Here is a 25,771-nt window from a genome sequence, read left to right as displayed (position 1 = left end):
CACACTGAATTTCCAGCAAGATACGACAAAAAATCCAAGTTAACGTGAAGCTTTTTTATGTTTATCAGACAACAACTTAAGCCATAGTGATGGTCTTTGCTAAAAAGCATCAGCTGTCTTCTCATCATTAAAAAAAAAACCCTTTGCATATGCCACTTTTGGATGACTGACTGTTGTGCTGTTAAACTCAGTTTGTATTCTGTCAAAAACTTGACAGTTTGGGAGACTGTGAGAGTTTATCTGCTTTTCAGCAATCACTGAAGTATTGGGCCAAGATGGCGTCAATGATTGAAAGACAAATTATTCCCAAGGCTGGAGGAAGATTGAAAAGTCTTGTTTTTTAACACAGAGGGTGAGTTTGGAAAAGCTGCAGCATATAAAAGGAGTGAATTTCCTCAATTAACTGCTGAATTGTTCGGTCTATAAAATGATATAAATGGGCAAAAATCACCATCGCAAAGTCTAGAACCCAAAGATATTTGCTTTATATCTTAAAAGAGTGAGGGGATAATCCAGCAAATACTCACATTTAAGAAGCTGGAAACCACCTTTCCAACCATACAAACTATCAGAACTGTTCTGCCATGACTTGTACTGCTGCGATGCCTCTAATTTTGTTTTATTTTTGAACCTTTATTAGTTATAAAGGTGTTTATTCAATTGTGTTTTAGGACATTGTTAATAAGTGTTGTACAGGACAGCATTATCTCCAGAGCTGTTTCTATTATTCTGACTTTTTAATGTCACCACAAACTGAGCATTATCAACTTTGTAATGACTGAATTCATTCAGAGCTGTTGTATTGGACTGCATTGGATTGTACAGGTGTACCTAATAAAACGGTAACGACCACCACAGAGCGTTTATTTCCTTTTTGATTGTGAAAATTAAAGGTCGAGGTGGAAGCACGGCAATTTCCACATAGCAGTTGTGCTTTTGTACATCCCATATTTACGGTGCTATTGCTATATTCTAAAATGAAAGCAATGCTTCCACCTTCCACTTCTAAACAGAGCGCCGAGTTATAACAATCAAAGAATTTCCTAATTATCATTTCACAAGCTGTTGACTCCCTGCTACAGGCACAATGGCATTGATAAAGAAGAAGGATGAAGGTTACAGTCAGCCTGAGCCTGAAGGCAGATAAGAGTAAACAGGACAACAAAAACACTTGTTACTCAGTCTTGACATGTACTGCTGTCACTACTAGAAGGCCAATTCAATAAGGTCTGATAAGAAAACTCAATAATGTTATCTCAGTAATAATCTCAGTAAATCTCTTTGTTATTCAGTAGCTTTAACCTCAATAACGGCCAAATCCTGGACAGGAAATGCAGACACAACACAGGAGCACCATAGACTTCTTTATTGGGATACACACAATGTTTTACAGGTAAGACTTAAATAACTTGCCGTTCTGTACATCATCATCACAGACAAAGTGCGACTTCAATCACCACACGTCACTTAGCCAAGAGGCCACAACACGAAGCACGACGGTAGAATCAAATAACATCGAGGATCAAGTTGGGGTGCGGGGGGGGGACGACACCGTTTCCGTTTACACCAAAACGAACGGCTGATTATTAAAATGGCAAAGACCAATGGACGCACAATGAAAGCTCATCCACGCAGTAATACACAAACACACATGCACAGGGGGAGTTCAGCTTCGGGCTGCCACGGCAGGAGCTTGCTGCTGATCGGTGGACTGGAGCTGTCGTCCCAGGTACTCCCTGTGAAAGAAAGGACAGCATTCAGACGTGAACAGTCCCAACTAAGACACACTTTATGATGGTTTAACTCCCATTCACCTTCCGGCCTTCAATATGCCTTGTTGAGAGGATTGTTAAGGAAATTTGCTTCTCTGCTTCTTTGCCACTCTAATGCCTACAGGCTAAACATGAAGCTACAGCTTGAAACCAATTAGCTTAGCTTAGCATAAAGGCTGGAAACGGGGGGAAACAGCTAGCGCGGCTCCATTCAAAGGTGACAAAATTCAACTATCAAAGCTGTTGAAGCTAATTACATCTCGTTTGTTTGATTCAAAAACTAAATGTAAAAACTTCAAGCAGTATTTCTGACTGTGTGGGCTTGTGCCACACTAGGACTGTGACTATTGATTATTTTCATCATTAATTCATTTGCAGAATCGTTTGTTAGGTTTGCTTAGAGCCAGTCCAGCCCTTTACCCTATTTCAGTTTTTATGCGAACGGACAGAGACGGGGTCAATCATTTCATCTATGTCTCAGCAAGGAAGCATATCAGCATATTTCTAGAAATGTCAAACCAATTTCTTTAATGAAATGCATAGTGGGGTGGAAAGCAGCGCCTTCAGTATCCTTTAAATTCACCGTAAGTGGTAGTTTTAACTGACTGCCTCATTTTTAGAACATAATGGGAGCTTCTTGCGCTCGTTCTGACCCAGACACTGTGTTAGTCTAAGAGTTGAAATATATCTTTTTTTTTTTTTTTTTTTTTTAAAGGTCACACACTCCTTGAGGTTTGCTCTAAGCAGTCATTTCCAGAGATGATATCATGACACTTGACTTCCTGCTAGCAGAAATATCAGATGCCTCTCACAACCTAGAAATGGAAAAGGCTGGCAAACACGGTCTGATGATTGAGATTAGATTCTCTTTGATATTCCTGCAAAGCAACAAAACAAAACTGGATTTCTTTCTGTAACCTTTTCCTACTACTATTTTTAAAGGCTGCCAATTTCCTATATTTACACTAATTTGATCATGACTCACAGTGGTGAGTTAATACAGCAAAATGTGCAGGAGTCACTGGAAGCAGCAAAACAGCCTGTACTAACAACAGTACTTTGACACATTTCCATTTTTGTTTCATGAGCGGTCATCTCATGGAAGCCTCCATGCCTGACCCCAACGTGATGAACAATGAAGCATTTTCCTAACTAATCAAGCAGGTGTACACGATGATTTGAGGGCCAAGAGTCTGTATCAGGATTTCACTGATTAGAATGCAGTGAATTAAAGACGGAAAAACAGCTTTTGTTTAAGGTAGAAATGAAAACCTGCAGACTGTCCACTTCCTCTCAGCTGCTCAATTCAAATCTATGAAACATAACACATTTTAAGCCTCCATCTCTTGATCAATACCCCCCTTTTCCCCACACGAATCTCATCACAGTGCTATAAAGTGCATCTTGAAAAATCTTTAAATTTTCCCCGAGGTTGTCAGTGATAACCTTTAGCTGGTCTGTAAGTGGCAGCTGTACGTTGATTCAGAGAACTGCATGAGGGCTGACAAAGGCAGATGGCAATAATTGGATGAATTATGAAGTCAGAGTCCTGCAGCCAGGGGTCTTTCTGATGTACGTATCTGCAGCTGCTGCATAAATGAATACAGACACAGCAAAATGAGTCCTGGAGGTTAAACAGCACGATACTGGTGGTGGCAGTGCAGGGAAATACAGAACAATCTACCCTAATTTACAGCACATCACACGTGTTGCCTCGTAACTGCAGAGGAAAACACATCTAAACTAGCACATCTAAAACCCCAATTTGTTCTGGTGATAAATTTGCACATACCGTTGTAATAACACAGGGTGCAATTTCAATCTGCTGACATTACGCATCGAGATCAGTTTTCTTGTGTTTCAGGCCTGTGACATTGTATTACACTCACTTCAGACAATAAGTATTGAAACGAGTGCATTCAAACTCAAAGGAACAGGAACACAATGCTGCTACAAGACAAAGTAACAACAATGGTAGAGCCTGTCAGCAGCTGTCGCTTGTCATACGCCTGTACCTAGAAATTGGCACTTTAAACCCAGTTAGCGGTGACATTAGACTGTGTTCTTATAAATTAACGCTAACACCAGTACAAAAGTCAACATGTGGCCTACAGTCTGTGGCGGCACGTGTTTTGCAGTATGGGGAGAGCCTTGTCCCCTCTGCCACAGCAGCACTGAACTGCCTCAGTGACAATGCTGTGTGGAATGAGTGTATTTACGGGAACTCTGTGTGCTGCTGTGTTGAACCCGCTGTGAAAACAAATGTCCCTCTGGGTCAATTAAGTCTTAATCTAAATCTATTTACATTGCCAAATACTCAAACAGCTGTGGGTTTCTGTCGGTGGGTCTTTCCTTTAAACACATCAACTTGCCATAACGTGTCTGACTAATGTCAAGAGTCACTCCTCTCAAATGTGGGACCAATGCTCAAACTGATATTCACCATCAGCTGGTGCTTTTGTAGTGTGAAACTACGTTCTCATTTAAATGTGCGTTGCTGTAATACAAATCATTTTGATGCAATGATTTCTTCACAATCATGAAGATTTATCCGGTTTGGAAATGAGACTCTACCTTCCTTATCTTTTTCACTTGTATTCTATCTATGTTGTTTATCGATCATTGCTGCTGTAATTGTCTCAGGTCCCTTTGGTGATAAACGGCATTTTCATGCCTGACACACAATGTAAAAAAAAAAGCCTCAAGAGTCTAATTTAGATTTTTTTAATCTACAAAGTCTTCACCTAACAAATAGAGCATGTTTTGCTCGTTTTTTAAGAAGCTAAAAAACGCCCGCCCCTGAGGGATAAGCGGTATAGATAATGAATGGATGGATGGATGGATGGATGTACTACAATGATAGAGCACGAAAAAGCAAAATTATATGGAAAATAGACAGCATTCGATCATTGGAGATCAACAAAGAGATTAATGAAATTTTCACTGTATAGAATATTCTATACAGTGAAAATTTCAGTAAAACAGGACTGAAGAGAGGAATATTAATGCAAGAGCTCCCTCCCTCCGGCTTTTTAAAAAGGGGTAAACAGAGGACACATTCGGGTATTTGGTTGAGCCTAATAGCCTTGCTAGTGTATGAAATGCAACCTAATAACATATCATGAAATGTCAACTATAGACTTGTGTAGAAAGGGTCGTGTTTCAGTCTAGACACTGAGTCCAGTAACAGCACATTAACAGAGTGACTGTCAATAGCTGATGGGTTTAAACAACAAATTGCCAATATGGGGCTGAGTGGCAAACATTTTCTATTTCACAGCTGATTCAAGTTCTGGAAACATGCAAAAGAAAACAAGTTTTCAAAGCACATTTAAGGGTACAGGGATAAATAACAATGGTGTCTCAGTTCACACATTCATCGGTGCTGTTGTCATGACAGCAGGGGCCTTCGCTGAGTGGGGACGAGAGGATCTTCGCATGAAAGCGAAAACGACGAGGCAACCCACTCAAGGTGACATGGGCGTGGTCAACATCTTCAACTTGTGCCTGAATGAGACCTCATCTCTTCAAATACATAAATAACGGCACCGCCCTCTGTATTTTCCTCATTCTGCAGCAGCATTCACACATTTCACAAAGTCAATGAGTGTAGGCAGGACATCATTCAATGTGGCGAAACATCCCCCCCCCCCCCCCCCCCCAACAAACACCACAAAGAAAACTGACACAAACAACAATGCTTGTGTCATCGCTCGCTTGTCATCATTCCCTCTTTCTAACCCATTACATTACTACAACACTAAAACAACATCGTGTTGCTACGTCACCACGGCTGAAGTGCAGCTGAAGTTCATCCGAGGGGAAGACGTGGGCAGATTACGTCTTATAAAGAGCAGAAATTGAAGACAACAACAGATGGGTGTCGGATGTGAGTGATGAAATATCCCTTTCCATATAAAATCAAATCAACTTCGTCTTGACTACAGAGGCGTGTGCTAAATTCTGCATCAGTTTTCAACTCCGACTTTAATTCGTATGCAGGTTAAATTCCTGCATTTCCGTTTTTGTAACTAGATATTTGTATGCAGCTCTCGGTTTTTCTTATCTCACCTGCATATTTCATTTTGGTACTTCTTGTTTCTCTTATTTATTTTCCCCTCATTTTTATTCATCAGCATCTCCTCTATGACTTTATCCCTGTTTGCTTATGTTCATTCATCATGGAAAATAAAAGAACACGAGATCCCATTTCTGTGATTCAACCTACGGTCAAATGCTGTACATATTATCTACAACAGGTGTCAAACGGTCAAAGAAATGTCTGGGCTTCAAGCAAACTTCTCAAAACTTCCAGATCATGTCATTTGCCTTTTTGCCGTCTTTCTGCACCGGTTATCAGACCTTTGAGCCTGTAAGATGTTATTATAGATAACAGTGTTCAGTTATCTATAATAACATCTGTTACAGTATTCAAGCTGAGGTGCGGAAAATGCATCTTATTTTCTATTGTATGTTGGATAATGAAAACCTGTTTTTTTTTAAATTCTCACTTCCTGAAGCAAGACTGAAACCTTTTGTGTTGGAGTGAATAAATAAACTTTTGCCCACACTCCAGTGAACATACAGTTTACACGGAACATTATGGTCACTTAGATGGGAAAACAGCCCAACGTTATGATATTAAACACAATACCTCCATCCACAGTTGCTTAGGGAGCAGAGTGTGTTTTAGATAGAGGCAGCAAAACAAACACATTTCCACTTGTTGCTTGTTGATTTTTTTTGTGTTTCCAAGCAGTCCAGCAGACAGAAAAAAAGACAAAAAGATGATGGGCACGTTGAGTGCAGAGAAAATGTGTGGACCAACGTTTCAGTAAAGTAAAGCATTCCGAGTTTGTATTGGTGCTGGAGTTTGAACAGAGGATTTTTAAGGCAGATGATCTGATATTTGGCGTTTTTTTTATAAACGAAAAAAAAAAATAACTCAGAAGAGATTTTTTAAATTGTCAAATATCAAATCAGCATCTGTTCAAACTCCAGCACCAGTACAAACTCTGAATGCTTTACTTTACTGAAGCACTTGTCCATTTTGTTATTAAGTAATTGTGACCAATTTTTTAATTTCTAAATTACTACAAACATATCTTTGGAATTCCTTCACTGACTGTACTTATTATTATTATTGGTCAATATATCGACACAGTCAGTTTGAATTAAAAATGCATGGAAGTTGATGCCAATATCCTTCTAGTTCTGAAAGCAATTTTGTTTGCTGAAATTAAAGTTCCACTATTTAAGGTTGAAACGTGGTCAATAAAGAACTAACCATAATGGAATGTACTCTGCATGGAGTCCACATGGTTCTCATTTCCCATTTTTTTGGAGCTTTTAATTTACTTGCCGACTGACATTTATGCTGCAGAATTATGATCGCCACTTCTAAAATCCTTCCTCCCCTAATTTTTCAGAGGCCATCTATGCAGCGACTGTGTACTTAAGCGAGAGTGAGAGAGCAAACAACAGAAAAGAGTGGAGCAGAGGAAAATGTTAGCAGTAATCTGGTAGTCAATGAACAGCACAGTCTTTTAATAAATGCTGCCGAATCTCAAGATCGACTTAAGTCTCGTCTGTTGTTTCCCCAGCAGCTGGAAAAGTGGAGGGGGTTTGCCTCAGCAAACATCTCCCCGGTGCATCTGACTACAGCCTGTTAGCTGAGCAGATAGAGCCAGTTTCATTGATTATAGTGGAAGTGCAGAGTTGCAGCAGCCACTCCATGTTATGTGTTGTTGATGTGGCTTAGCTGTAACAGTTTTGGCAGCTATGTAACATTAGCAGACAGGTGAAAATGACTTTGTTTTGAAGACACCAGACAAAATGTTTTTTGTTTGTTTGTGTATCAGAAAAAAAGGATAAGGCAGGTGATACTATATTTCTCTTATAGGCAACGCAAACAATGAAAAGACTCAGACTAAGTACAATATTGCCTCTGGAGCTAAAGCCTCTTCGAGCTCCATTGTTCGCCAACATTGTTTGTATCATTTCGAAAGGGTAAAGCTTTGGTTTCGTGTTGGTATTAGAAGTTCATAAGTTGTGTGATGTTGCACTGTGCTGAAATAAATCAATAAAATGTTATGTCTTCTTTTTGGTTTTTCCAACTCTTTCAGAATCATTACCACTTTTGTTGGAGTCATTAACAGACGGTTCACTTTGTGCTGCTGAAAGCCCATTATTTCAGTTTTGTATTTCTCTGTAATGTACCACAATGTTAATTTTAATGTTCTTTCTCAGCCCTGGAACTCAAACCATTTTCTGATGTCCCCCAAAAATACATATTTTAAGAATTAAATCAAAATCAAATATGTCAACGACTTGTCAACTTACTGCTTGATCTACTACTCTGGTTGGGGGCAGCCCAGATAAAGATTAACCAGCAAACAGTTGATTAACACCATCACATCAAAACTTGATGTGTGAAGAACACTAAACACACTAAAATATAAATCTTCAAATTCTTCACACAACCACAAAAAGTCTGTCTTCTACATTTCCCCTTTTGCTTTCTCCATGAACAACATAAAATAATCTGTCTCAAAGCAGCTGGCTAGTTGGTAAGTTGTGACCTGTCAGGTGTCACTTTAACCTTCGAATACCGATGTAATAAATAAATAGTTAAGTATCTCAGGTCATGTTTAAAGGCCTCACCATGGCCCAGCCACACAGGTGATTTCACTTATTTTACTTGATTTGACCTTTTTGGGTTTGACTGACATCTCTGTGAATCTCCTGTTGGAGCAAATTATAATTTTATTCCTCAGTCCTGCTCTTTTATTCTCATCAGTACACAGAGTCCTTTCACCTGTCATACTTCCCAGCATGTCTCCATCAAACTTCAACCCTAGTGGACATCTAATCAGACAAAATGAATGAAAATACCTGCTAGGGTGTGGGCCTTTAATCGTTTGTATGCAAATGCAGATGATGTTATGTCAAAAAGCCTGGTTCAACTAAAATAAACTAAGGGCTAGTTTTCCCTGTGACAACATCTGGGTGATAAATGGTTCACATCAAACAGAACTGCATAACTTCAACGTAGCTACAAATGAGTTTGTACCAGTTATGGACCATGAGCTTCTGTACAGCCAGCAGGGCGTTGTAACGGACTAGCTGGTCCTCGTGGTGCATGTGATTCATCACCAGCTGTTTTCCACCCAGCTGCTCGATCACCCTGAAATGGAAGGAACACAAGGAATAATGGGAGAAAGTCATTATCCACTCAGCCTACAGGTACTATTTTCATATTTAAGGTCATTCAGGGGTCCAGCACCAGGTAATCAAATCCAGACAACCAGACAGCAATTTTCTATGTATCATATAAAGGGTCACTAGCCTTGTAAAAGGATGTGATGCGTTAAAAAGGAAAACAGACCTGGATAATATGTGATAATACAGTGTGACCAGAGCAAACACAAAAGGAACTCTGGGTAAAGAGACCCTTGTGGCCTCTAACGACCAACTCCAAGTGAGAAATGGGTCATTTCAAACCCGAGATCTGACTGCAGGTTAAAGGGATTGATCGGAAAACCATTATTGATGTGCCAATCACACTGTGTATTTAGTGTGTTGAGGGGGACTTAAACAATAAATAAAGAGGAAGAGAACGCATCCACACAACAACTAGAAGCCTCAGAGGATTTAAGAAGTTGGAGGGGACAGACACCCTGAACTATCAGACAGAAACAGACAACGATCCGTCTTATTTCGTGGTGGTTGTGAGCTGGCGAAGCGCAGGCCAATCAGTGTGTTCACATATAAACAAACGTGGCCAACAGCAGTCACAGTATTTTCACCTGTAAATGTGAGCAGGAGTCAAATTCAAAAGCTAGCAAAAAAGTTAGCTCATTTGTTTATCTTGTCTTGTAGTTTGGCTTGTCTGTGCAGAAAACGTTAAAAAAAAAAAAACACATACAGCTTGCTAAACAACACAGCTAATCTCTAGGCCCACTTAAGAAAACATCATTAATTGGGCATATTTCCAAGGGCTGGAAGAAGAGACGCTGAAAAGTATGCTCAAAATGCTCAGGAGGATTGAACCTGTTGACACACATGCAAAAGATGTTGCACACTCTTCCCGTAATCATAAAACTACAAACATGAATTTACTTTAAGTAGATCCAAAACTGAGAAATGGTAAACAGCGAGCATTCTTCCTTTTATAAACCAGCCCCTTCAATAATTGGAACAAGCAGATGCAGATAAGCTACAGACACATCTTAAAGCCACTATGTGTTTAAGTTTCTACTATCTGACCATTAGTCTTTGTTTGTAGAAAAGTGACCTGATCCTGGTGGAATTTGGTGTTGCTTTCACGACATTCATCTGAAGGGCAAACCAACATGGGAAGTGTGGGACGTTTTTGACCTCTGTCAAAAGCCATCATCCCACACAGACTCTGAGATACATGCACGTGTTGTGGGTCACTATGGGACCACCTGTGCTTTTTTTTTTTTAAGTGCTAGTCTTTTTTTCTTCTCTGGCACGCTTACTGAAGCATAATCTCTACAGCAGGGGTGCCCACACTTTTCCCGCTCGTGAGCTACTTTTAAAATGACCAGGTCAAAATGATCTACCTACATTAAAAATGCTAAATTCATTTCTATATATACTGAGTATACTTTAAATATACAATATATGTTGGCATACACTGCAACTAATGTAACCCTTGGTGGTATTACACAGCAGTAATGCACATGGGTGCCAAACAGTGATGGAACCATCAATACTGCACACAAGTAACAAGAGTAATTGGAACATTCAATACATTTGTGGTCACTACCTTACTCTGATCACAGAGTTTTGCGGTAGCTAGCGCGTTTGACAGCGTGCAGGTCCCTGCCTGCGACCCGTAGCAGAGAAGAGATCTCAGACTGGCGTCAATCAAGTCGCAAACTCGACTTTTTTTTTTTTTTTGTTGATGTCACGCGATCTACCCGCACTACCTCCGCGATCGACCGGTAGATCGCGATCGACGTATTGGGCACCCCTGGTCTACAGACAGCTGTTCAAATCACACAAATCTCATGCTGTTTATGTGTTGTAAATGTATTAACTGCACTCAGTGGCCACTTCATTAAATACATCATCTTTATGCTCAGTAGGACCCCTCCTTTTTGTGCTCAGAACAGCCTGAACTCTCTGCTGGTACTCTTTGAGAATCTGGTCCATGTTGATGTGATGGCATCACACAGTCGCTGCAGATCTGTCAGCTGGATATCAATTCTATGAATCCCCTGTCCCACCGCTTCCCAAAGGTGCTCTATTAGTTTGAGATCTGGTGATTGTGGAGGCGCACACTGAACATGTTGACAACCAGCTCGAGATGACATGTGCTCTGTGACATCCTGCTGGTAGTAGCCATTAGAAGATGGTCAGACTGCGGCCATGAAGGAGTGCACATGGTCAGCAGCATTAATCAGGTGGGCTGTGGCATTTAAATGTGTCCCAGTTGGCATTAAGGGGCCTAATGTATGCCAAGAAAATATTCTCCACACCATTACACCATCAACACCAGCCTGGACTGTTGACACAAGGCAGGATGGATCCATGGATTCCCGTTACATCAAATTCTGACCATCTGTATGTCGCAGCAGAGATCAAATGTCAGACGAGGTAACATTTTTCCAATTTTCTACTGTCCAGTTTTGATGAGCCTGTGCCCACAGTGGCCTCAGTTTCCTGTTCTTAGCTGACAGGAGAGGATCCTGCTGTGGTCTTGTGTTGCTGTAGCCCATCCACCTCATTATTTAGTCATTTGAGCTACTATCACCTTCCTGCCAGCTTTAACCAGTCTGGCTGTTTTCTTCTCATTCCTCTCATTAACAAGGCTCACTGGATACTTTCAGTGTTTGGCGTTTCTCTCTCTCTCTATAGACTCTACAGAGTGTTGTGCATGAAAATCCAAGAAAATCTGCAGTTTCTGACATACTCAAAACTACCCTGTCTGGCACTGATAATCATTGTACTGTCAAAGTCATGTAGATCATATTTCTGTTGTCTGTGCAACAACTAAACTTCTTGACCTTGTCTGCATGTTTTTAAGTATTAGGTGATCTGCATGTTTCCCTGACCTGCTCCAGTGGGCAGTGAAAATAAATAGTAAAGAATCAACAAATGAAAACAATGCAGTTTCTTTCCTGTATACTCGAGGTGGAGCTGACTATTCTTATTAACTATGTTTCTGATGTTACTTGGACAGTGTGTTCTCCTGCCGTCCTTTGAGCTCCTCAGGAGCTGCTGCCGCTGACAGAAGAGCTACTTCTGAAGAGAAGGAGGTTGTAGGTGAACGTACTGGATGCTTTAGCAGTACTGACACGCCAGTGCTAGCTCACTTTTGATAGGCATGAAGTAGAATTACAATGAGGTGACAAAGTCAGAAATTCGACACATAGTGGCTATAAGCGTTGCTATGATTTGGTTTTCACATAAAAATGTCTTACCGTTTGCCACGTGGATAATGTCGCACATACTCTCCAATGTCATGAGCTGCCACTGCTATGACTTGAGGATCATCAGACACCTCCAACAGCCTCGTCAAGATCCTATTGAAGAAAGGCAGACAAAAGGGCAGGTATTCAAAAGGGTGATAAGGTGTCTCTGCATCAAAAGGCAGATTCTATCACACTTTATTCACTTTGAAAATCACACATTTCTCTCACATGCCTCTAGGGAAATAATTTTTCTAAGAATAGGGGAAGAAATGCACTGATCTCTCTGGAAGCCTAGTGTCGACTGTTACGAAATGTCAAAGATTTTTCTTTTTAAAATCAATTTGTTGAATGCCATGGAAAATAACACTGAAAATAAACAGTACAGTACATGATTCATCTTACTTCAGGAGCTCATAGTTCTTCTCGTTCAGGCGGACAGCGTTCTCACGCCAGAACTTCTCAGACTTGTGTACTGGACTCCATTCCAGGCGGCCGGACTTGAGTTCTGAGCTATATTCATCAAATGAGCTGTGGATAAAAAAAAAGAGCATAAAATGCTTTTTCACAACAAGTAAAGAGGACAGTCCAAGGATGAACACTATTATTTGTCCCTTGTTGAGGTTGAGGTATAACAAGTATCTGGAGATTACTCAGGTATGTCATAAATGGAGCATTCAACATGAACAGAAATATGCATTTAGAATAAAGACGAGCTTCGTAAAGATTTACCAGATTAATACTCTGCATAGCACTGAAATATCCTCAATTCTTTGAGAGACTCTATTTTCTAGAATATAATGTTCAGTCACTGCTCTCTGTAGCAGAGCTGAAAATGAATGATGGCAACTTATTCAAGAAACCAGTGGGTACCTGAGATCCTGCACACTTTCTCCCAACCTCTCCAGCAGGAACTTAATGTCCTCAGTGATGTCCTCGTCGTCGTACTTCTGCTGCTCGAGGTTCTCGAGTTGCTTCAGCACCTTGCACTGAATCATGGCCAAGGCGTACTCCTGACGAGTCTCCCTCTCTGCGGACTTCTCCAGAAGATTCTGTCAAACAGAACAACATCTGAGTGAGGGACAGATGTTGTGCATAAATTCATTCCACTCATATGTGAGCAATTCGTTTCAGAAATGAAATGTGAAACTGTGATGTGCATTTTTTTCAGAATCAGTATCAGAATTACTTTAATAACCCCCAGGGGGAAATTGCTTTTTGTTACACACAGCTCCAAAAGAATAAGAATAAGAATAAGAATAAACTTCAAACACAAAGTAAAATATAAATATATAAAAGTATGAATAAAAAAATAAAAAAACTATTAACTACAAGTATAAACTAAACCAATAATTCATTAATTAAAAAATGAAAATATACAACAGCAAGGACATCATCAATTGTTCTGACTGGACATGGCTGGATCTAAATAGTACTTTTTTGCAATAGCAACACAAATACTCCAGAGCCTCAGCCATGAATACATTAATCTGAGTAAATAAGAGCTAAGTGCATGGTTTGGCGACGGAGCAGAGGATACAGATATTTCTGTCCAATTATTTTATCCACTTTCATTTTAAATTTACAAAAAGTTGTTCATCATAATATAAAAATCAAACATACTGTGCTAGATAGATTTATCCAAATCACCCCACACATGATAAGAAATAACATAAATACAATTATGACTTTCTTCCAAGATAGATACCTCATTTCAAAATACACATTTTAAACACTGAGGTGTGAAGGGGATGAATGCAGAGCTGTGCAGGAACACGATATGAAGGAATACAAAAGCTCTTTCATGACCAAATTGGCGGACAAAGTTCCAGAAAGTCTGAAAGAAATTTGGTGGAGACATTTTGGAGTGACAGAAAAGAAATGTAACTTCCGCAGCGGGACTGCCTCCACACTCTGACTGAACCCTTTAAGGCGCCACTGAGGGCATCGCTACAGCTAACTAACAAGCATCTAACAAACGCTCTCCTACAAGAACCTGTGATGTGTGCACAACATCCCTCTTAAATCACAGCAAATTTTAGGGGCTTGGTTGCATTAGACTGAAAGAAATTCCATGTTCTCTGAATATGCTTTTAATACCATAGTTCAGTTAGAAAGAACACGTCACAGACACAGCAGTGCTGCCTTTAAGGATGTGTTCAAGGAGTTCCAGCTGGCTGGATAATTTAAGTCGCGCTGCTATTTCCATATGGTGAGCAGAATCATTTGCATAATTAGGACATTTGGGAAAATGCAGAGATATACAAAATATAGAGAACAATGCGGAGTACTTTTGTAAAAGGATTTTGTAGAGAGAGAATTCCTACAACATATAAGAATCACGACTTCCTCAAAATCTGCATGACACACTATAGAGAGTCCTTGGGACTCAACAAAAATATTCTCTATTTGTTGGTGAGGAACAATGTTTTCTCCTTGCTCTGCGTCAACCACACTCACTGTAAGGTAAGATGAATGACTCCAGGGAAAACCCACTCAACGGCAAGACGTTTCAGGGTCTCCCTTCACTGCCCAGCATTGCCATTAATTAGCTGTGATATTGCAGTCAAACTGAGCTACAAAACTTCTCTGACCAATTAAAAACGGAGCCCCCCTTTCCTTTATGTGCGCGTTCACAAGTGCTTGATGTGACAGCTTGGCTGGTATGGAGAGGTGTGATGAATGAGCTTTTGGGGAAATTCAAAGCAGGAACACATGCAGTCCACTGAGGCAAACATAACACAGAGCAGAATGTCCTCTGGAATTTGGTCTCAAACTTCTTTCTTTAAAAGACAACAGAAATGTAGTCCATCAGGAACACAGATGCTTTTTATGGAGATTATAATGACAGAAAAACTGATGAAAACTGGCTGAAAGAGATGTATAAGCTCCTTAAAGTCCGGCTTGAAAATCAGCTTTCCTCCACTGGCGTATGAGCTCATGTTTCAATCATGTAATCAATGCCATTTACCACTCCATTGTGCTCTGAGCAAGGTCGCTGTCTGGCGTTGATGGGTTGGACAAAGCCAGAATATCACTGAAGCTTTTTTTTTTTTTTTTTCTAAATCCAGATTTCTTCTGGGCCATAATTCCTTGACCTGACATGAATGTTTTGTTTGGTGTTTAATATGATGTATGCAGGGTCTGGCCAGGTACTGCAGGCTGTTGATTAGACAAGTGCACTGTGTTATTGCAGAGGATTATAACTGTTAGAATATTAGTTATTATACATACACTAAGTATGTTAACTATGGGAGGAGTGTTCATATAACATGCTTAATACTGGGAACCAAGCAACCATTTGAAACACAATAATGAGCCCTGTGAGGACCTGGATGTTACCACATTGATTTTCAATGTATTTCACAGATATTCCAAGACCTGTGTTAGTGCTGTGTCAGACTCAAGCTCCTCTAGTATAAAAAGCTGAATAATATGGGAAGATAAATTGGACCTCTACCATTAACTTAAGGGCTTAGTATGGGGAATTCATTACCTGGCATAAACAAAAAACAACAGAGCAAGTCCATAACGTAGCTCTTAGGACTACATTAAATATTCAATAGATGTTTTGAGCAATCGCAGCAGGGAGCTGAAAGGGCAGCATGATCATATATCTTATTTATGTATCTTTTATGGACTTGGTTGTTTTAGAAGCTTATCTGTTGCTGTCATTCCAGTTTGTGCTTGTTCTGATAGAGTATACAACCTAAGTAAAGAAAAAAGGTTCAAAGTGCTGTGCAAGATTTTAGGTAATGCACATGGACTGTCTTATACCACCTCAAAAGTTCTGGCGTTAAATTATGACCTGCAGACTTTTGCAAATAATAAATGGCTGATATCCAGCTACATGCAGCTGATGTAAATGTTACCTTGTTCTAGCTGCACCCACTGTTTTAAACAAAGGACCAAAATATGGTGTTTCTGGTATTCAGCCAGTGTGGTCAAAACATTTCAGCGAAGACTGGCATTTTAAAGACACACAATGTGCGAGAAATTCTCCACATACCCTGAAGGCAGCCAGGATGATTCGAGTGACCTTCTCCTTAACAGACTCCTGGAGGATGTCGGACAGGGCTGGCACCACGTTGTAGCGTCTCAATTGCTCACAGAGCTGCGGGCTGAAGGCCAGGAGCCAAACACAGAAGATCATCTGGTACTGGAGCTGGAAGCCACACTTGTTGCTCAGCACCGCTGTGATGCTTTAACAGAAAAAAAAAATCATATAAATGAATAAAAACTAAAATGGGGCATAGTGGTGGCAAAAGGACCCACATCTATATCTACCACCTGTTGACTAATAGAGTAGCTTTCACAGCTGTGTCCTACATGCTTCTCATCCATTATCTCTGATGACAGCTGAGAATGAAATGTTCAGAGAGTCTTCAGATAACAGAAGAGTTGCTCAAAATACAGAGCACTAATGACTGAAGCTACACACCGTGTAGTACATTTGCAGAAATAGCTGTTAAGTGCAAGGATGTGGTGCTCATAGATGTGTAATAATTATCTGAATCAAATCAAAGAGTAAGGCTTGTTTTACAATGCTGCATTAAGAGAGAGAGAGAGAGAGAGAGAGAGAGAGAGAGAGAGAGAGAGAGAGAGAGAGAGAGAGAGAGAGAGAGAGAGAGAGAGAGAGTGAGAGAGAGAAAATGGGAGAAATGGTGGGAATCATTGATAATTTGTACCATAAGAAGGGAATACTGAGCCCCCTATTAGTTTTTTGGACTATTATTCTTCACTCACTGTTCCATTTACATTCTCTCTTCAAAAATGTGGCTGCAGAATATTATGCATACATATAACAAGTGAGCATATGGTATGAATCTTTGAAATAGCAGATTTTCTTGGCCATCTGAACTGCAAACAAAAATTACTGTACATAAAATTCACATCCACAGGGGTATTGTTTGGGTCCACAACACTTTTCTTTTTTGATGTATTTTCAGATGGAGCGCAGTGAAGATATCTTTTCGTAAATTTAGGAAAGATGTGACACGTGAGGGAAAAAAAATCCAAATTTCACAAAAAGTGTTGATTTAATACAGTTTCAATGTTATGAAGCTTACAAGCACACAAAGGGTCATTATGTGTCATGTCAGAGGCAAAGAGAGAGCTCTGGTGATCTCACTGGACTCCCAGCACCCCTTACAAAGTGAGGCTAATCTGTGCCCATCAGGACGGAGGTTTCACCTCTCTAAAGATGGCACTAACAAGTACAAGGTCTTTTATTCCACCAGTAATTGGCTTTTTAAAGAAAATGTAATTTAGCCTGATACTAGCGACGGATCTGGCAGGGTGGTCCTCTAGTGCCTGGTTCTTCCTTTTAATGTCAAGTGATGATGGCAAAAGTGGCTTTGGCGTTGACCTGTTTAACTTCGGTAGTTTTGAGTATTTATTATTGTTTTTTCTTGTGCATGTGAGATGCAAGTTGTACGTTGTGGACATTACAACATTACTCCGTTCATGGCCGCCCACCTAGCTAAGATGCCAACCTTGAACCTCAAAGTCCCAGTTTGAGTTCAGCTCTCTTTCCCTCTTTCTCGCTCATGTCTGTAATAAAAGCACAACTCCCCGCTACAACTCTGTATATAAATTATGACCAACTTACACAGATACTACTGCCTTGCATATATACAATATGCTATAAATGCTGTCAATGAATTACCACAGTTCCCTTCAACATGTCATAATATACCAGATATAAAACAATATGAGCAGCAGGAAATAAGAGGTATAACATAAACGTAATGTAACATAAACATAAACAATTCTAGTCTTTTTGAATCATTTGCCTGGAAAGTATTACATTTTTCTACAAAGTGAAAAATTGTGGGAACCCTGTTTTTAAGGAGTCATTACTCACCAATTGACTCCATCAGCCTCCACCCAGGCAAACCTATACTCATTGACCCTCAGCATGAGCTGAAGGCACCCAGCCACGCACTGGACATACTGAGAGCTCTGCAAAGGACAGGGGCAAACATTTACTCAAACAGAAGCATGAGCCTTAGCGGTGTAATCAGGAAAACAAATAAATTGCTAGAAGGTCAAGTACAATTAGTGCAGTTCTGAAACATGGAGTAGTTGACAAATAGATACAGCACATAGAAGAAGGCCAGTCCAAAACTTGCATTATCGTCACCGATCAAACCTGCGGCATTGCACATGCAGTCTATAGTATTATACTGCACATCAACACATGCTAGATCACAGAAACCAATAGTACAATACAGAGCAATAGCAAGGAAAAGTGTCCCATCACACCTGAGCAGAATAATGTAAATTGAGATTAGAGTGGAGGAAGCTGAGAAGAGGAAATAGATCACACATTAATCTGTTAATTAAAAGGAGGTTGAAGAGAAGCAAAGAAGTCCAGCAGAAAGAACAGGCAGCAGTGACGACAGGAGTGGAGAAGTGAAGGTTACCTGGTTGAAAATGCGGAGGAAAAGATGATGTTCTGTTATTAGATAGCGCTCGTGTCAATAAAATTCTGAGCACACTTCTCAGAATAATGGCGCTATGCTTGATAAATTATGGGATATAAAATGGTAGGATGCTGCTGCTGTGCAAATGCTAATCCAATTTTCTCTTGTTATCCTAATGTACAGGTAAAGCTGTGTTTGTCATGCGGTTTCAGCATTAAGGACAAGTGGCTTACTGCATGCAATTTCCACTTGCACAGTTAAAACCAACCAGTGGCAGCAATCACCATGCTGTCTATATGGACAATTCTTGCTCTAAACACGCTCAGGTCTCCAAAAATCTGCAACTGTCAATGAACAACTGGAGTGCAAGAACAGGATGGGAGAGAAAAAGAGGGGAGAGATAAGATGTGAAAGTCCAGTGACAGCTGACAAACGCCTGCTTGCACATACTCTGCCATTTTCTGTTTTTATTTTGGAAGCGCCATGGTGACCAGAGATGCACTTCACTCATACTCACTTCACTGGGGGAAATAGTTCCTGCTCCAGAGCCTGTTTCTGGACCTGTACCATGTAGGTTCTAATGAGAGATAACACACAAGAAACAGGTGCACAGTTGTTCACAATCCATCGTTTCGAGATAAGTTACAGTGGCACTCGGCTACACAGTTTGTAAGCTTGACCACAATGACAGTGACAGTGGAAGCTCATTGATTTGTTGATTGGCTGTTGAGGAGAGAAATGAATATCAAACACACTTTCAAGACAACAGTTTTAGGAGATATTTTGCAAAGGCTGACAAATCATGGTTCTGGAGGAGCTGGCTATACCTGCATTGAAGAACACCTCCAGGTATTTTAGAAAATACTGGTGTGCAATGCAAAAAGCACAAAAGAAGCTAGGAATCAATATTCAGCTGTTTTATCAGCCCACTCTTCAGTGCATACATCTGCCAAGGCAAAGCCAGCACCTACAGTGCAGCTTTCATCAGACCATCTCAAGGTCTGAACAGTCTGCTCAAACCCAATATGAATAAATACATCACATTCATTCAGACAGGGCTTTCACAATAAGCCCAAACAATAGAATTGAATTAAAGCAATAAGAAACGAGACAAAAAGTAGAAATTACTGGCATTTTAGATGATTAGACTGTCTGAAAAAGGGAATAAATTAAACTCCACGGGAGAAAAAAAGAAGGCAATATCTCTAGAAGCTGATGTCCTAGTATCTAAGAAATGAATGACCCATGGCATGATAGATTTAAAGAAACAGAAAAGTTAATATATTTCAAAACTCAATTACACAGTATAGTGTATATTCACAGACAGACAATTCGATTTGCACATCCATGCTGCCCTCCTACAGCATAACCATCATTATAGACTTTCAATCATATAAATGAGGATCTCAAAACTTTAAAAAAATTAACATGCAATATTTATCTTGAAAATTAATGACCTTGACAAGAACAAATTAAATGATTTTGGTGACAACCCCCCCATCCGCTCATCTTTCTATTACTGCCACTATGAGGTTGTTTCCCCTCACCTTACAGCATAGTACTGTAGTCTGTTAGTCACATAAAACAATCCAAAAAAAGACACACAAAAAATACACTGTAAAATGGCAAAATATTTAAGTCTCTATTTCACATGCAGTTTTTTTATACCCTCAAAAGCAAAGACAAAAATCACTGAAACCCCCTCTGTAATTCAGACATTGAGATAGATAGACTTTTAAATATCACAAGATATTTTAGCAACAAAAGGCTGATTTACATACCTGTGAACTGAGTTGGCTTTTGATCCAGTTGAAGTAGTAGTTCAGATCACTTCCCTCCATCAGATCACGGCCCCAGGCAGCCAGCTTAGCAATGATCCTCGCCGCCTAATAAAGGGAGAGGGACACGACTGAAAGATCACAGTGCAGAATTTATTACCTATTGCTATAGTGGCAGCAATGGCAATTATGTAGACGTTATGAAGCATTTCTTTTAAAACCATAATTTTTAAATCTGCTTTGCTTTCTAAAAGGAGTACTAAGGTAAGGAGGAGCAACAACAAAGCTACAGCTTTATCTATTTGTAGCACTGGCTACGTGATGCATTACAGCACCTTTAGTTTAAATTCAAGGGAAAGGGAGAAATAAATAAGAGAATAAGAGAATTAGGGAAAAGTCTGAGCACAGGGGAATGACAAGTCCTTTGATTTAAAATATCTCATCCTGACACCCCAGCTAACACTGACTGAGTTAAAGTGCTGTGTCACAATTTTGGGGTCACATTCTGCCCACCCGCTGGACACCATCTGGTTGGTACTTTCAATTAAGCTGTAGGTGTCCTATAATGGTACTCAGTTGGGTGGTCAGTGCTGATTTGAAAAGGGTGGCAGGTCGAAATCATTAAATTAATTGCCTCGTTTTTGTGGAACAAGGGTAAGGTTGCTTTGTGAGGAATTATTGATGCCCTGCTATGCTTAGAAGCGAGTCTGTGAAAAAATCGTGGCTGTGAAAAATGGAATACCCTACGTTATCTGTGAAAATCTGATTATGCTTGATTAGCTCACGTCAGCTACTAAAAATACCACACTGTGTTTAAGTTTTAAGCATGGATTATAGTTGTGTCCCCAAATAGTTCACAACTCGCTGTGCACACGTCGCAAACCCATGTTTAGTCTACAGACTGACAATTTTCTACATGATAGTCAACAGCATTTATCCTGGCTTGTGCCATGGCACTAGGCCTGACATGCACCAACTAGTCTGCTGTTACAGGGACAGGTTGAATCATGATGTGTGACAATATCTCACCATGTGGACAGTAAAAAGGTCCTGACGATTCAGCATTGGAAGGAAGTAGGACCAGGCGGTGTTCTTCGTCTTTTTGGCGTAGTCAAAGAAGATGTTCACCCGCTGATGGTTCTCCTGAGTCACAGTTGAGTTATTGTCTTAGATGAGCTCTTGGATTGTAAACGTGGATTCAGATTTATTTGCAGTACAACTGGAATAACTGGTGGACTGTGTGGGACGCAATCAACCTTAACAGGCAACAAATCAATAAGTCATGTAAAAACACTGTTGACGAGGTCTGATGTCGTCATCATTAATCATCAGCTGGAAAGTGCAGCCATTAATGCCAGTCACCCCTCTGTTAAATCAAAGGCTGCTGGGGTCTCAGATTTTTTTTTTATTGCTAGAAAAAGCTCTTACACCCCAGGCCCAGGCATCGAACTAACCCTGTTGAACCCTATCGATGCTTTAGTTTGTCCCAAAGCTCAAATGAATGTCAATTCATGTTTGAATGTTAATTTATAGGTTAATCTGTGTATTGACAAGTCATGCATCAGTATAAAGTAAAACTAAGAAACGGTAGTCATAAACCACTGGGTAACTTTTAAACTGCATATTCACGTTTCAAGTTTTCACTTTTTTACATGTTACTACTGTAAATAGTTTAACAAATATTTCTGTAATACAAATTTATCTTACTACATTTTGTCTCGTCAATACATTCATAGTTGAATCAAAAGTACTGGGTGTATCAATTAAATCCATTTATTAATTCATTTTCTAATACACAAAAATGAAATCAACACTTGTGTGTAAAAATCAATCTCCCGTTTTTAATAGCAATAATTACTAAACACATCTTCAGTTAATCCTAAGGTCCAAGCATAAGGGAGGAACAATTATGTCCTCCCTCCTTGTTTAATTTTTTTTTTTTTTTTAAATAGTGACAACGCCCCAGACTTTGAATGCACACACAACCTAAACCAAAAGTCCTGCTTGTTGGGGGTAACATTATGTGATCCTCAGAGATTTCAAGTTTTCTGACCACGTCCCGCCATCCTCTCAAAATGCCTACATATATATGTAGATGTATGTCCTATTTGTCCACAGTCAGTGGGTCTGTCTGTTTACCTGCAGAGTGTCATCAATCAGAGTCAGGATGTACTGGACTGTCTGCTCCTTGGAGATGTGGGCCATCAGGTTCAGAAAGGTCTTTGCACACTGAGTAAAAACAAAACAGACATATACAAACTTAGACAGAGCACCTATTGAAAAATTGAACAAACAGCTTTTGCTGTTAGTCTGTCTGGTGCCTCTAATAAACAGACACTAATTCAGGTTTGCATAATGTAAGACTGAAGTGAGTTTTAATTAAATTAATTTCAAGGTGACGAGTTATGTTACAACATTAAGGTGATTTCAGGGCAATCCCAGCACTTAAGCAGAACAATGCAAGAGAATGCAATTGGGGTGGGCATGTTAATAATGGGCTCAGGTAAAAATTGAAATGTGAACCAGTAGGTCCAGTTAAATGATGTTTCAAAAGCCAAAACCCAGCAAGTTGTTTAAATTCATTTGAAAAAGAATTGTACAACTTTGGTGCGCTGACAGGAGCTCTCCTGTTTCAATGCTGATATGGTAAATTGTACATTGTGCCAAGATACACGCTCCCACGTATTCTACTTAATACTGTATGTGTATTTATGTGTAGATGTGTAGATAACAAACGAAGATGCCTGTGTTTTTTTGCTGCAATGCCACTTATCTGAAAGGGCCCCAAGACTCTTTCATGCACACAAATGCACTGATAAAATAAAATCCTTGATACCTGATGTCCTTCATTAGTCAGAATGGCTTGTTTCTCCTCAGTGTTCGCCACCTCAAATTTCTTGATGAATTCACAGTCCTCTGCTGAGATCATCTGACTCCTATGAGAGAATTCATCACCAAAATATGTGGAAAATCAGTTGAAGCAATTCATTTTTGACTTGGAGCAACAGGAAGGTCAACAGTACCTTAGCTAATAAAGAGTGATGGTATCTATTGATTCGTCATAGGCATTCAAAACATTTCCTTTACCACTGAAGCAAGACATGAAGGATAAATGTGGACCGCTGACCCCTCTCACTGGAGTCTAGTCTATGCTTTGCCACAAGTACGCTGCTTCTAATTACAAGGGCAGCTTGCACAATAATGACAATTAACCTGGAAATACCGCATGCTCTAGTTAAGACAAAACACACCATGGATGGTCCTCAGGGGTAGGCAGTTACAATGAAAACATGCTTACATTATATCCATACAAGCCGAAACAAGGAATCAAGTCATCAGATGTTTTTTTTTTGTTTTGTTTTTTTTTTGCTTTTTAAATGATGATGTGAGTCATAAGGATGATTAGCTCCATTAAAGCATACAGGCTCAAAGAGGAAGTATCACTCAAGACAGTGAATCACAACACAGGAACCACACCAGAGCTGCTTTTAGATGCATTGATGTATTCAGAAAGATGGCTTAAAAATACTGCTTAAAAAACACAACGGTATCACAACATAATACGCAGCTAACAGAGAGTACATTTTGCAAACATGTGCCCCGCAGAGCGCTGAAGCCTCTCAGTAGCACTGCAGCCAGACCTCCTAGCACAGAGGAGGAATTTATGTAGATAGGGCAGACAGACTATTAGAGATGCATTTCAAAATGATGTAGTCTGGTACAACATCACCACTATACCCTAAATAATAAACATAAAGTAGAATCATTACTTTTTCGAACAAAGTCTACAAAAATGTAAAATTCAGCTGTTGCTGTTTTATTGGACTGCATTAGATTGTATAGGTGTACCTAAACAAACTATCCAGTGAGTGTACATTAACAAGATGTCCTGTTGTAATGTGTACTTACTGCAGGTAGGACTGCCAATTGACGAGATTGGCCCGCACCTCAGCTGCCTTTGCAGCAATGATGTTGGTGGGGACTGCAGCGTCTACAGCCCCGCGGATATCCATCTTGAAATATATCTACTACAGTTATATATACAGGTCAGTGTATATATATATGTATATCGATCTGGGTGAAATTCCAACTCTACCTGGATACAAACATCAGAGTTAACATCAGCACAGTGACTCAACATTAGAGGTTTCCAACATGTCTTTAGCCTGGTTTTGTGTGTTTACTACAAGCTGCAGCCACATCACATGAATCAGTTAAAATTAGTAATGCAATTACCTGAGTTAGTAAGCTATTACGAAGCTGCTACAACGGACAAAGCTATTAGCTGTAAAGAAAATTTAAGCTGCCAATAGCTAATCATTAATACAACGAATATTTCACCATTTGGCCGAAATATTAATCTTACATTTCAGTTCACACGTTTCTTTCTGACGTTAGTTATCGAGCTAACAAACAGGCTATGAGCTGAAGCTAAAACCTAAGCTAGCAGCAGGTCATACTAGATATCTAGCTTAACTTGAACCAATGTCACGACATTTTGTGATGGGTTTTTCCGAGTTAAAGCAACGCGGTGCGCAGCCTATGACATTACACTTTATTAACGCTGTAGCCAAACACGATGCCCACACATAAATTTGTCAAATTATAACGTTGACGGTGGTTCAGGCAACACCGCTAGCGTTAGCTAGTTAAGCGTTACGTGCTCGCAAAATAAGCTGAAGATGCTAACCTAAGCTAGCTGTGCTAACAGCTTCGTATCCGTTCTGTGACCGTGTCAAAACGACAACAGCTACACAGTAAACAACATTAAGAATGACAGAATTAGACAAAGCATATAACTTAATTTTTTTAGTCAACCTGATAATGAATAACGCAGTGAAGAAGTCGGTAAAATTACTCACCCAGCCACAGTCCTGTGTGATCAGCTGACTGACGCTGTGTCATGTGACACTCAGTCACATGAGCCTCAGCTGAAGTGAGGCAGGAACGAGAAACAGAAACGAGCTCCTACTGAATGTCGATGAAACCTGAATCTGAAGCATCATTGCCACAGTGTTTTAGTATAAAAATCTAGACAATGTAACGTTTATGACAACTTACAGAAGATATAAACAAACAGAACCAGAGGCTGCGGGAAATATTTCTATAAAAAGAAGCATATGGATATCAATCAGAAATTAGCAAATCAGAGTAGCCTACATGTCAGCTGTAACAAAAAAAAAAAAGATTTACTGTTTTATATGAACATTCAAGAAATATTACAGCCTGTAAGTGTATAATAACATACAGGATAACTTATTACTTGACAAACGCTTTTACTAACAGTGCTGCATCATCCATTGGAAGGATAGGAATATCACTAAATTTAGGAATTTTGTGTTGTTATTATT

The 25,771-nt window shown here is 39.7% G+C and overlaps 1 protein-coding gene across 2 annotated transcripts; it reads right to left on the bottom strand.

Moving 5' to 3' along the window:
- Nucleotides 1-1,351: 1,351 nt before the first annotated feature.
- Nucleotides 1,352-25,300, bottom strand: atp6v1h (ATPase H+ transporting V1 subunit H). Of its 2 annotated transcripts, none has more exons than XM_070845581.1 (14): nucleotides 25,283-25,300; nucleotides 24,330-24,448; nucleotides 23,257-23,356; nucleotides 22,560-22,649; nucleotides 21,450-21,563; nucleotides 20,424-20,528; nucleotides 19,160-19,219; nucleotides 18,081-18,178; nucleotides 16,224-16,416; nucleotides 13,088-13,266; nucleotides 12,620-12,745; nucleotides 12,227-12,328; nucleotides 8,845-8,958; nucleotides 1,352-1,736 (listed from the first exon to the last, which is right to left on the bottom strand). In XM_070845581.1, exons 2-14 carry the CDS (start codon nucleotides 24,431-24,433, stop codon nucleotides 1,667-1,669), a joined length of 1,455 nt encoding a protein of 484 aa, XP_070701682.1. In that variant the 5' UTR covers nucleotides 24,434-24,448; nucleotides 25,283-25,300; the 3' UTR covers nucleotides 1,352-1,666. The 2 variants fall into 2 exon arrangements, with proteins under 2 accessions (XP_070701682.1, XP_070701681.1); XM_070845580.1 differs by lacking the exon at nucleotides 25,283-25,300 and adding an exon at nucleotides 25,111-25,237 and having other exon boundaries at nucleotides 24,330-24,516.
- Nucleotides 25,301-25,771: the final 471 nt, after the last annotated feature.

This window comes from Pempheris klunzingeri, chromosome 15, assembly GCF_042242105.1.
Source record: "Pempheris klunzingeri isolate RE-2024b chromosome 15, fPemKlu1.hap1, whole genome shotgun sequence".
Taxonomy (NCBI): Eukaryota; Metazoa; Chordata; class Actinopteri; order Acropomatiformes; family Pempheridae; genus Pempheris; species Pempheris klunzingeri.
This window is presented reverse-complemented; position numbering and strand designations above follow the sequence as displayed.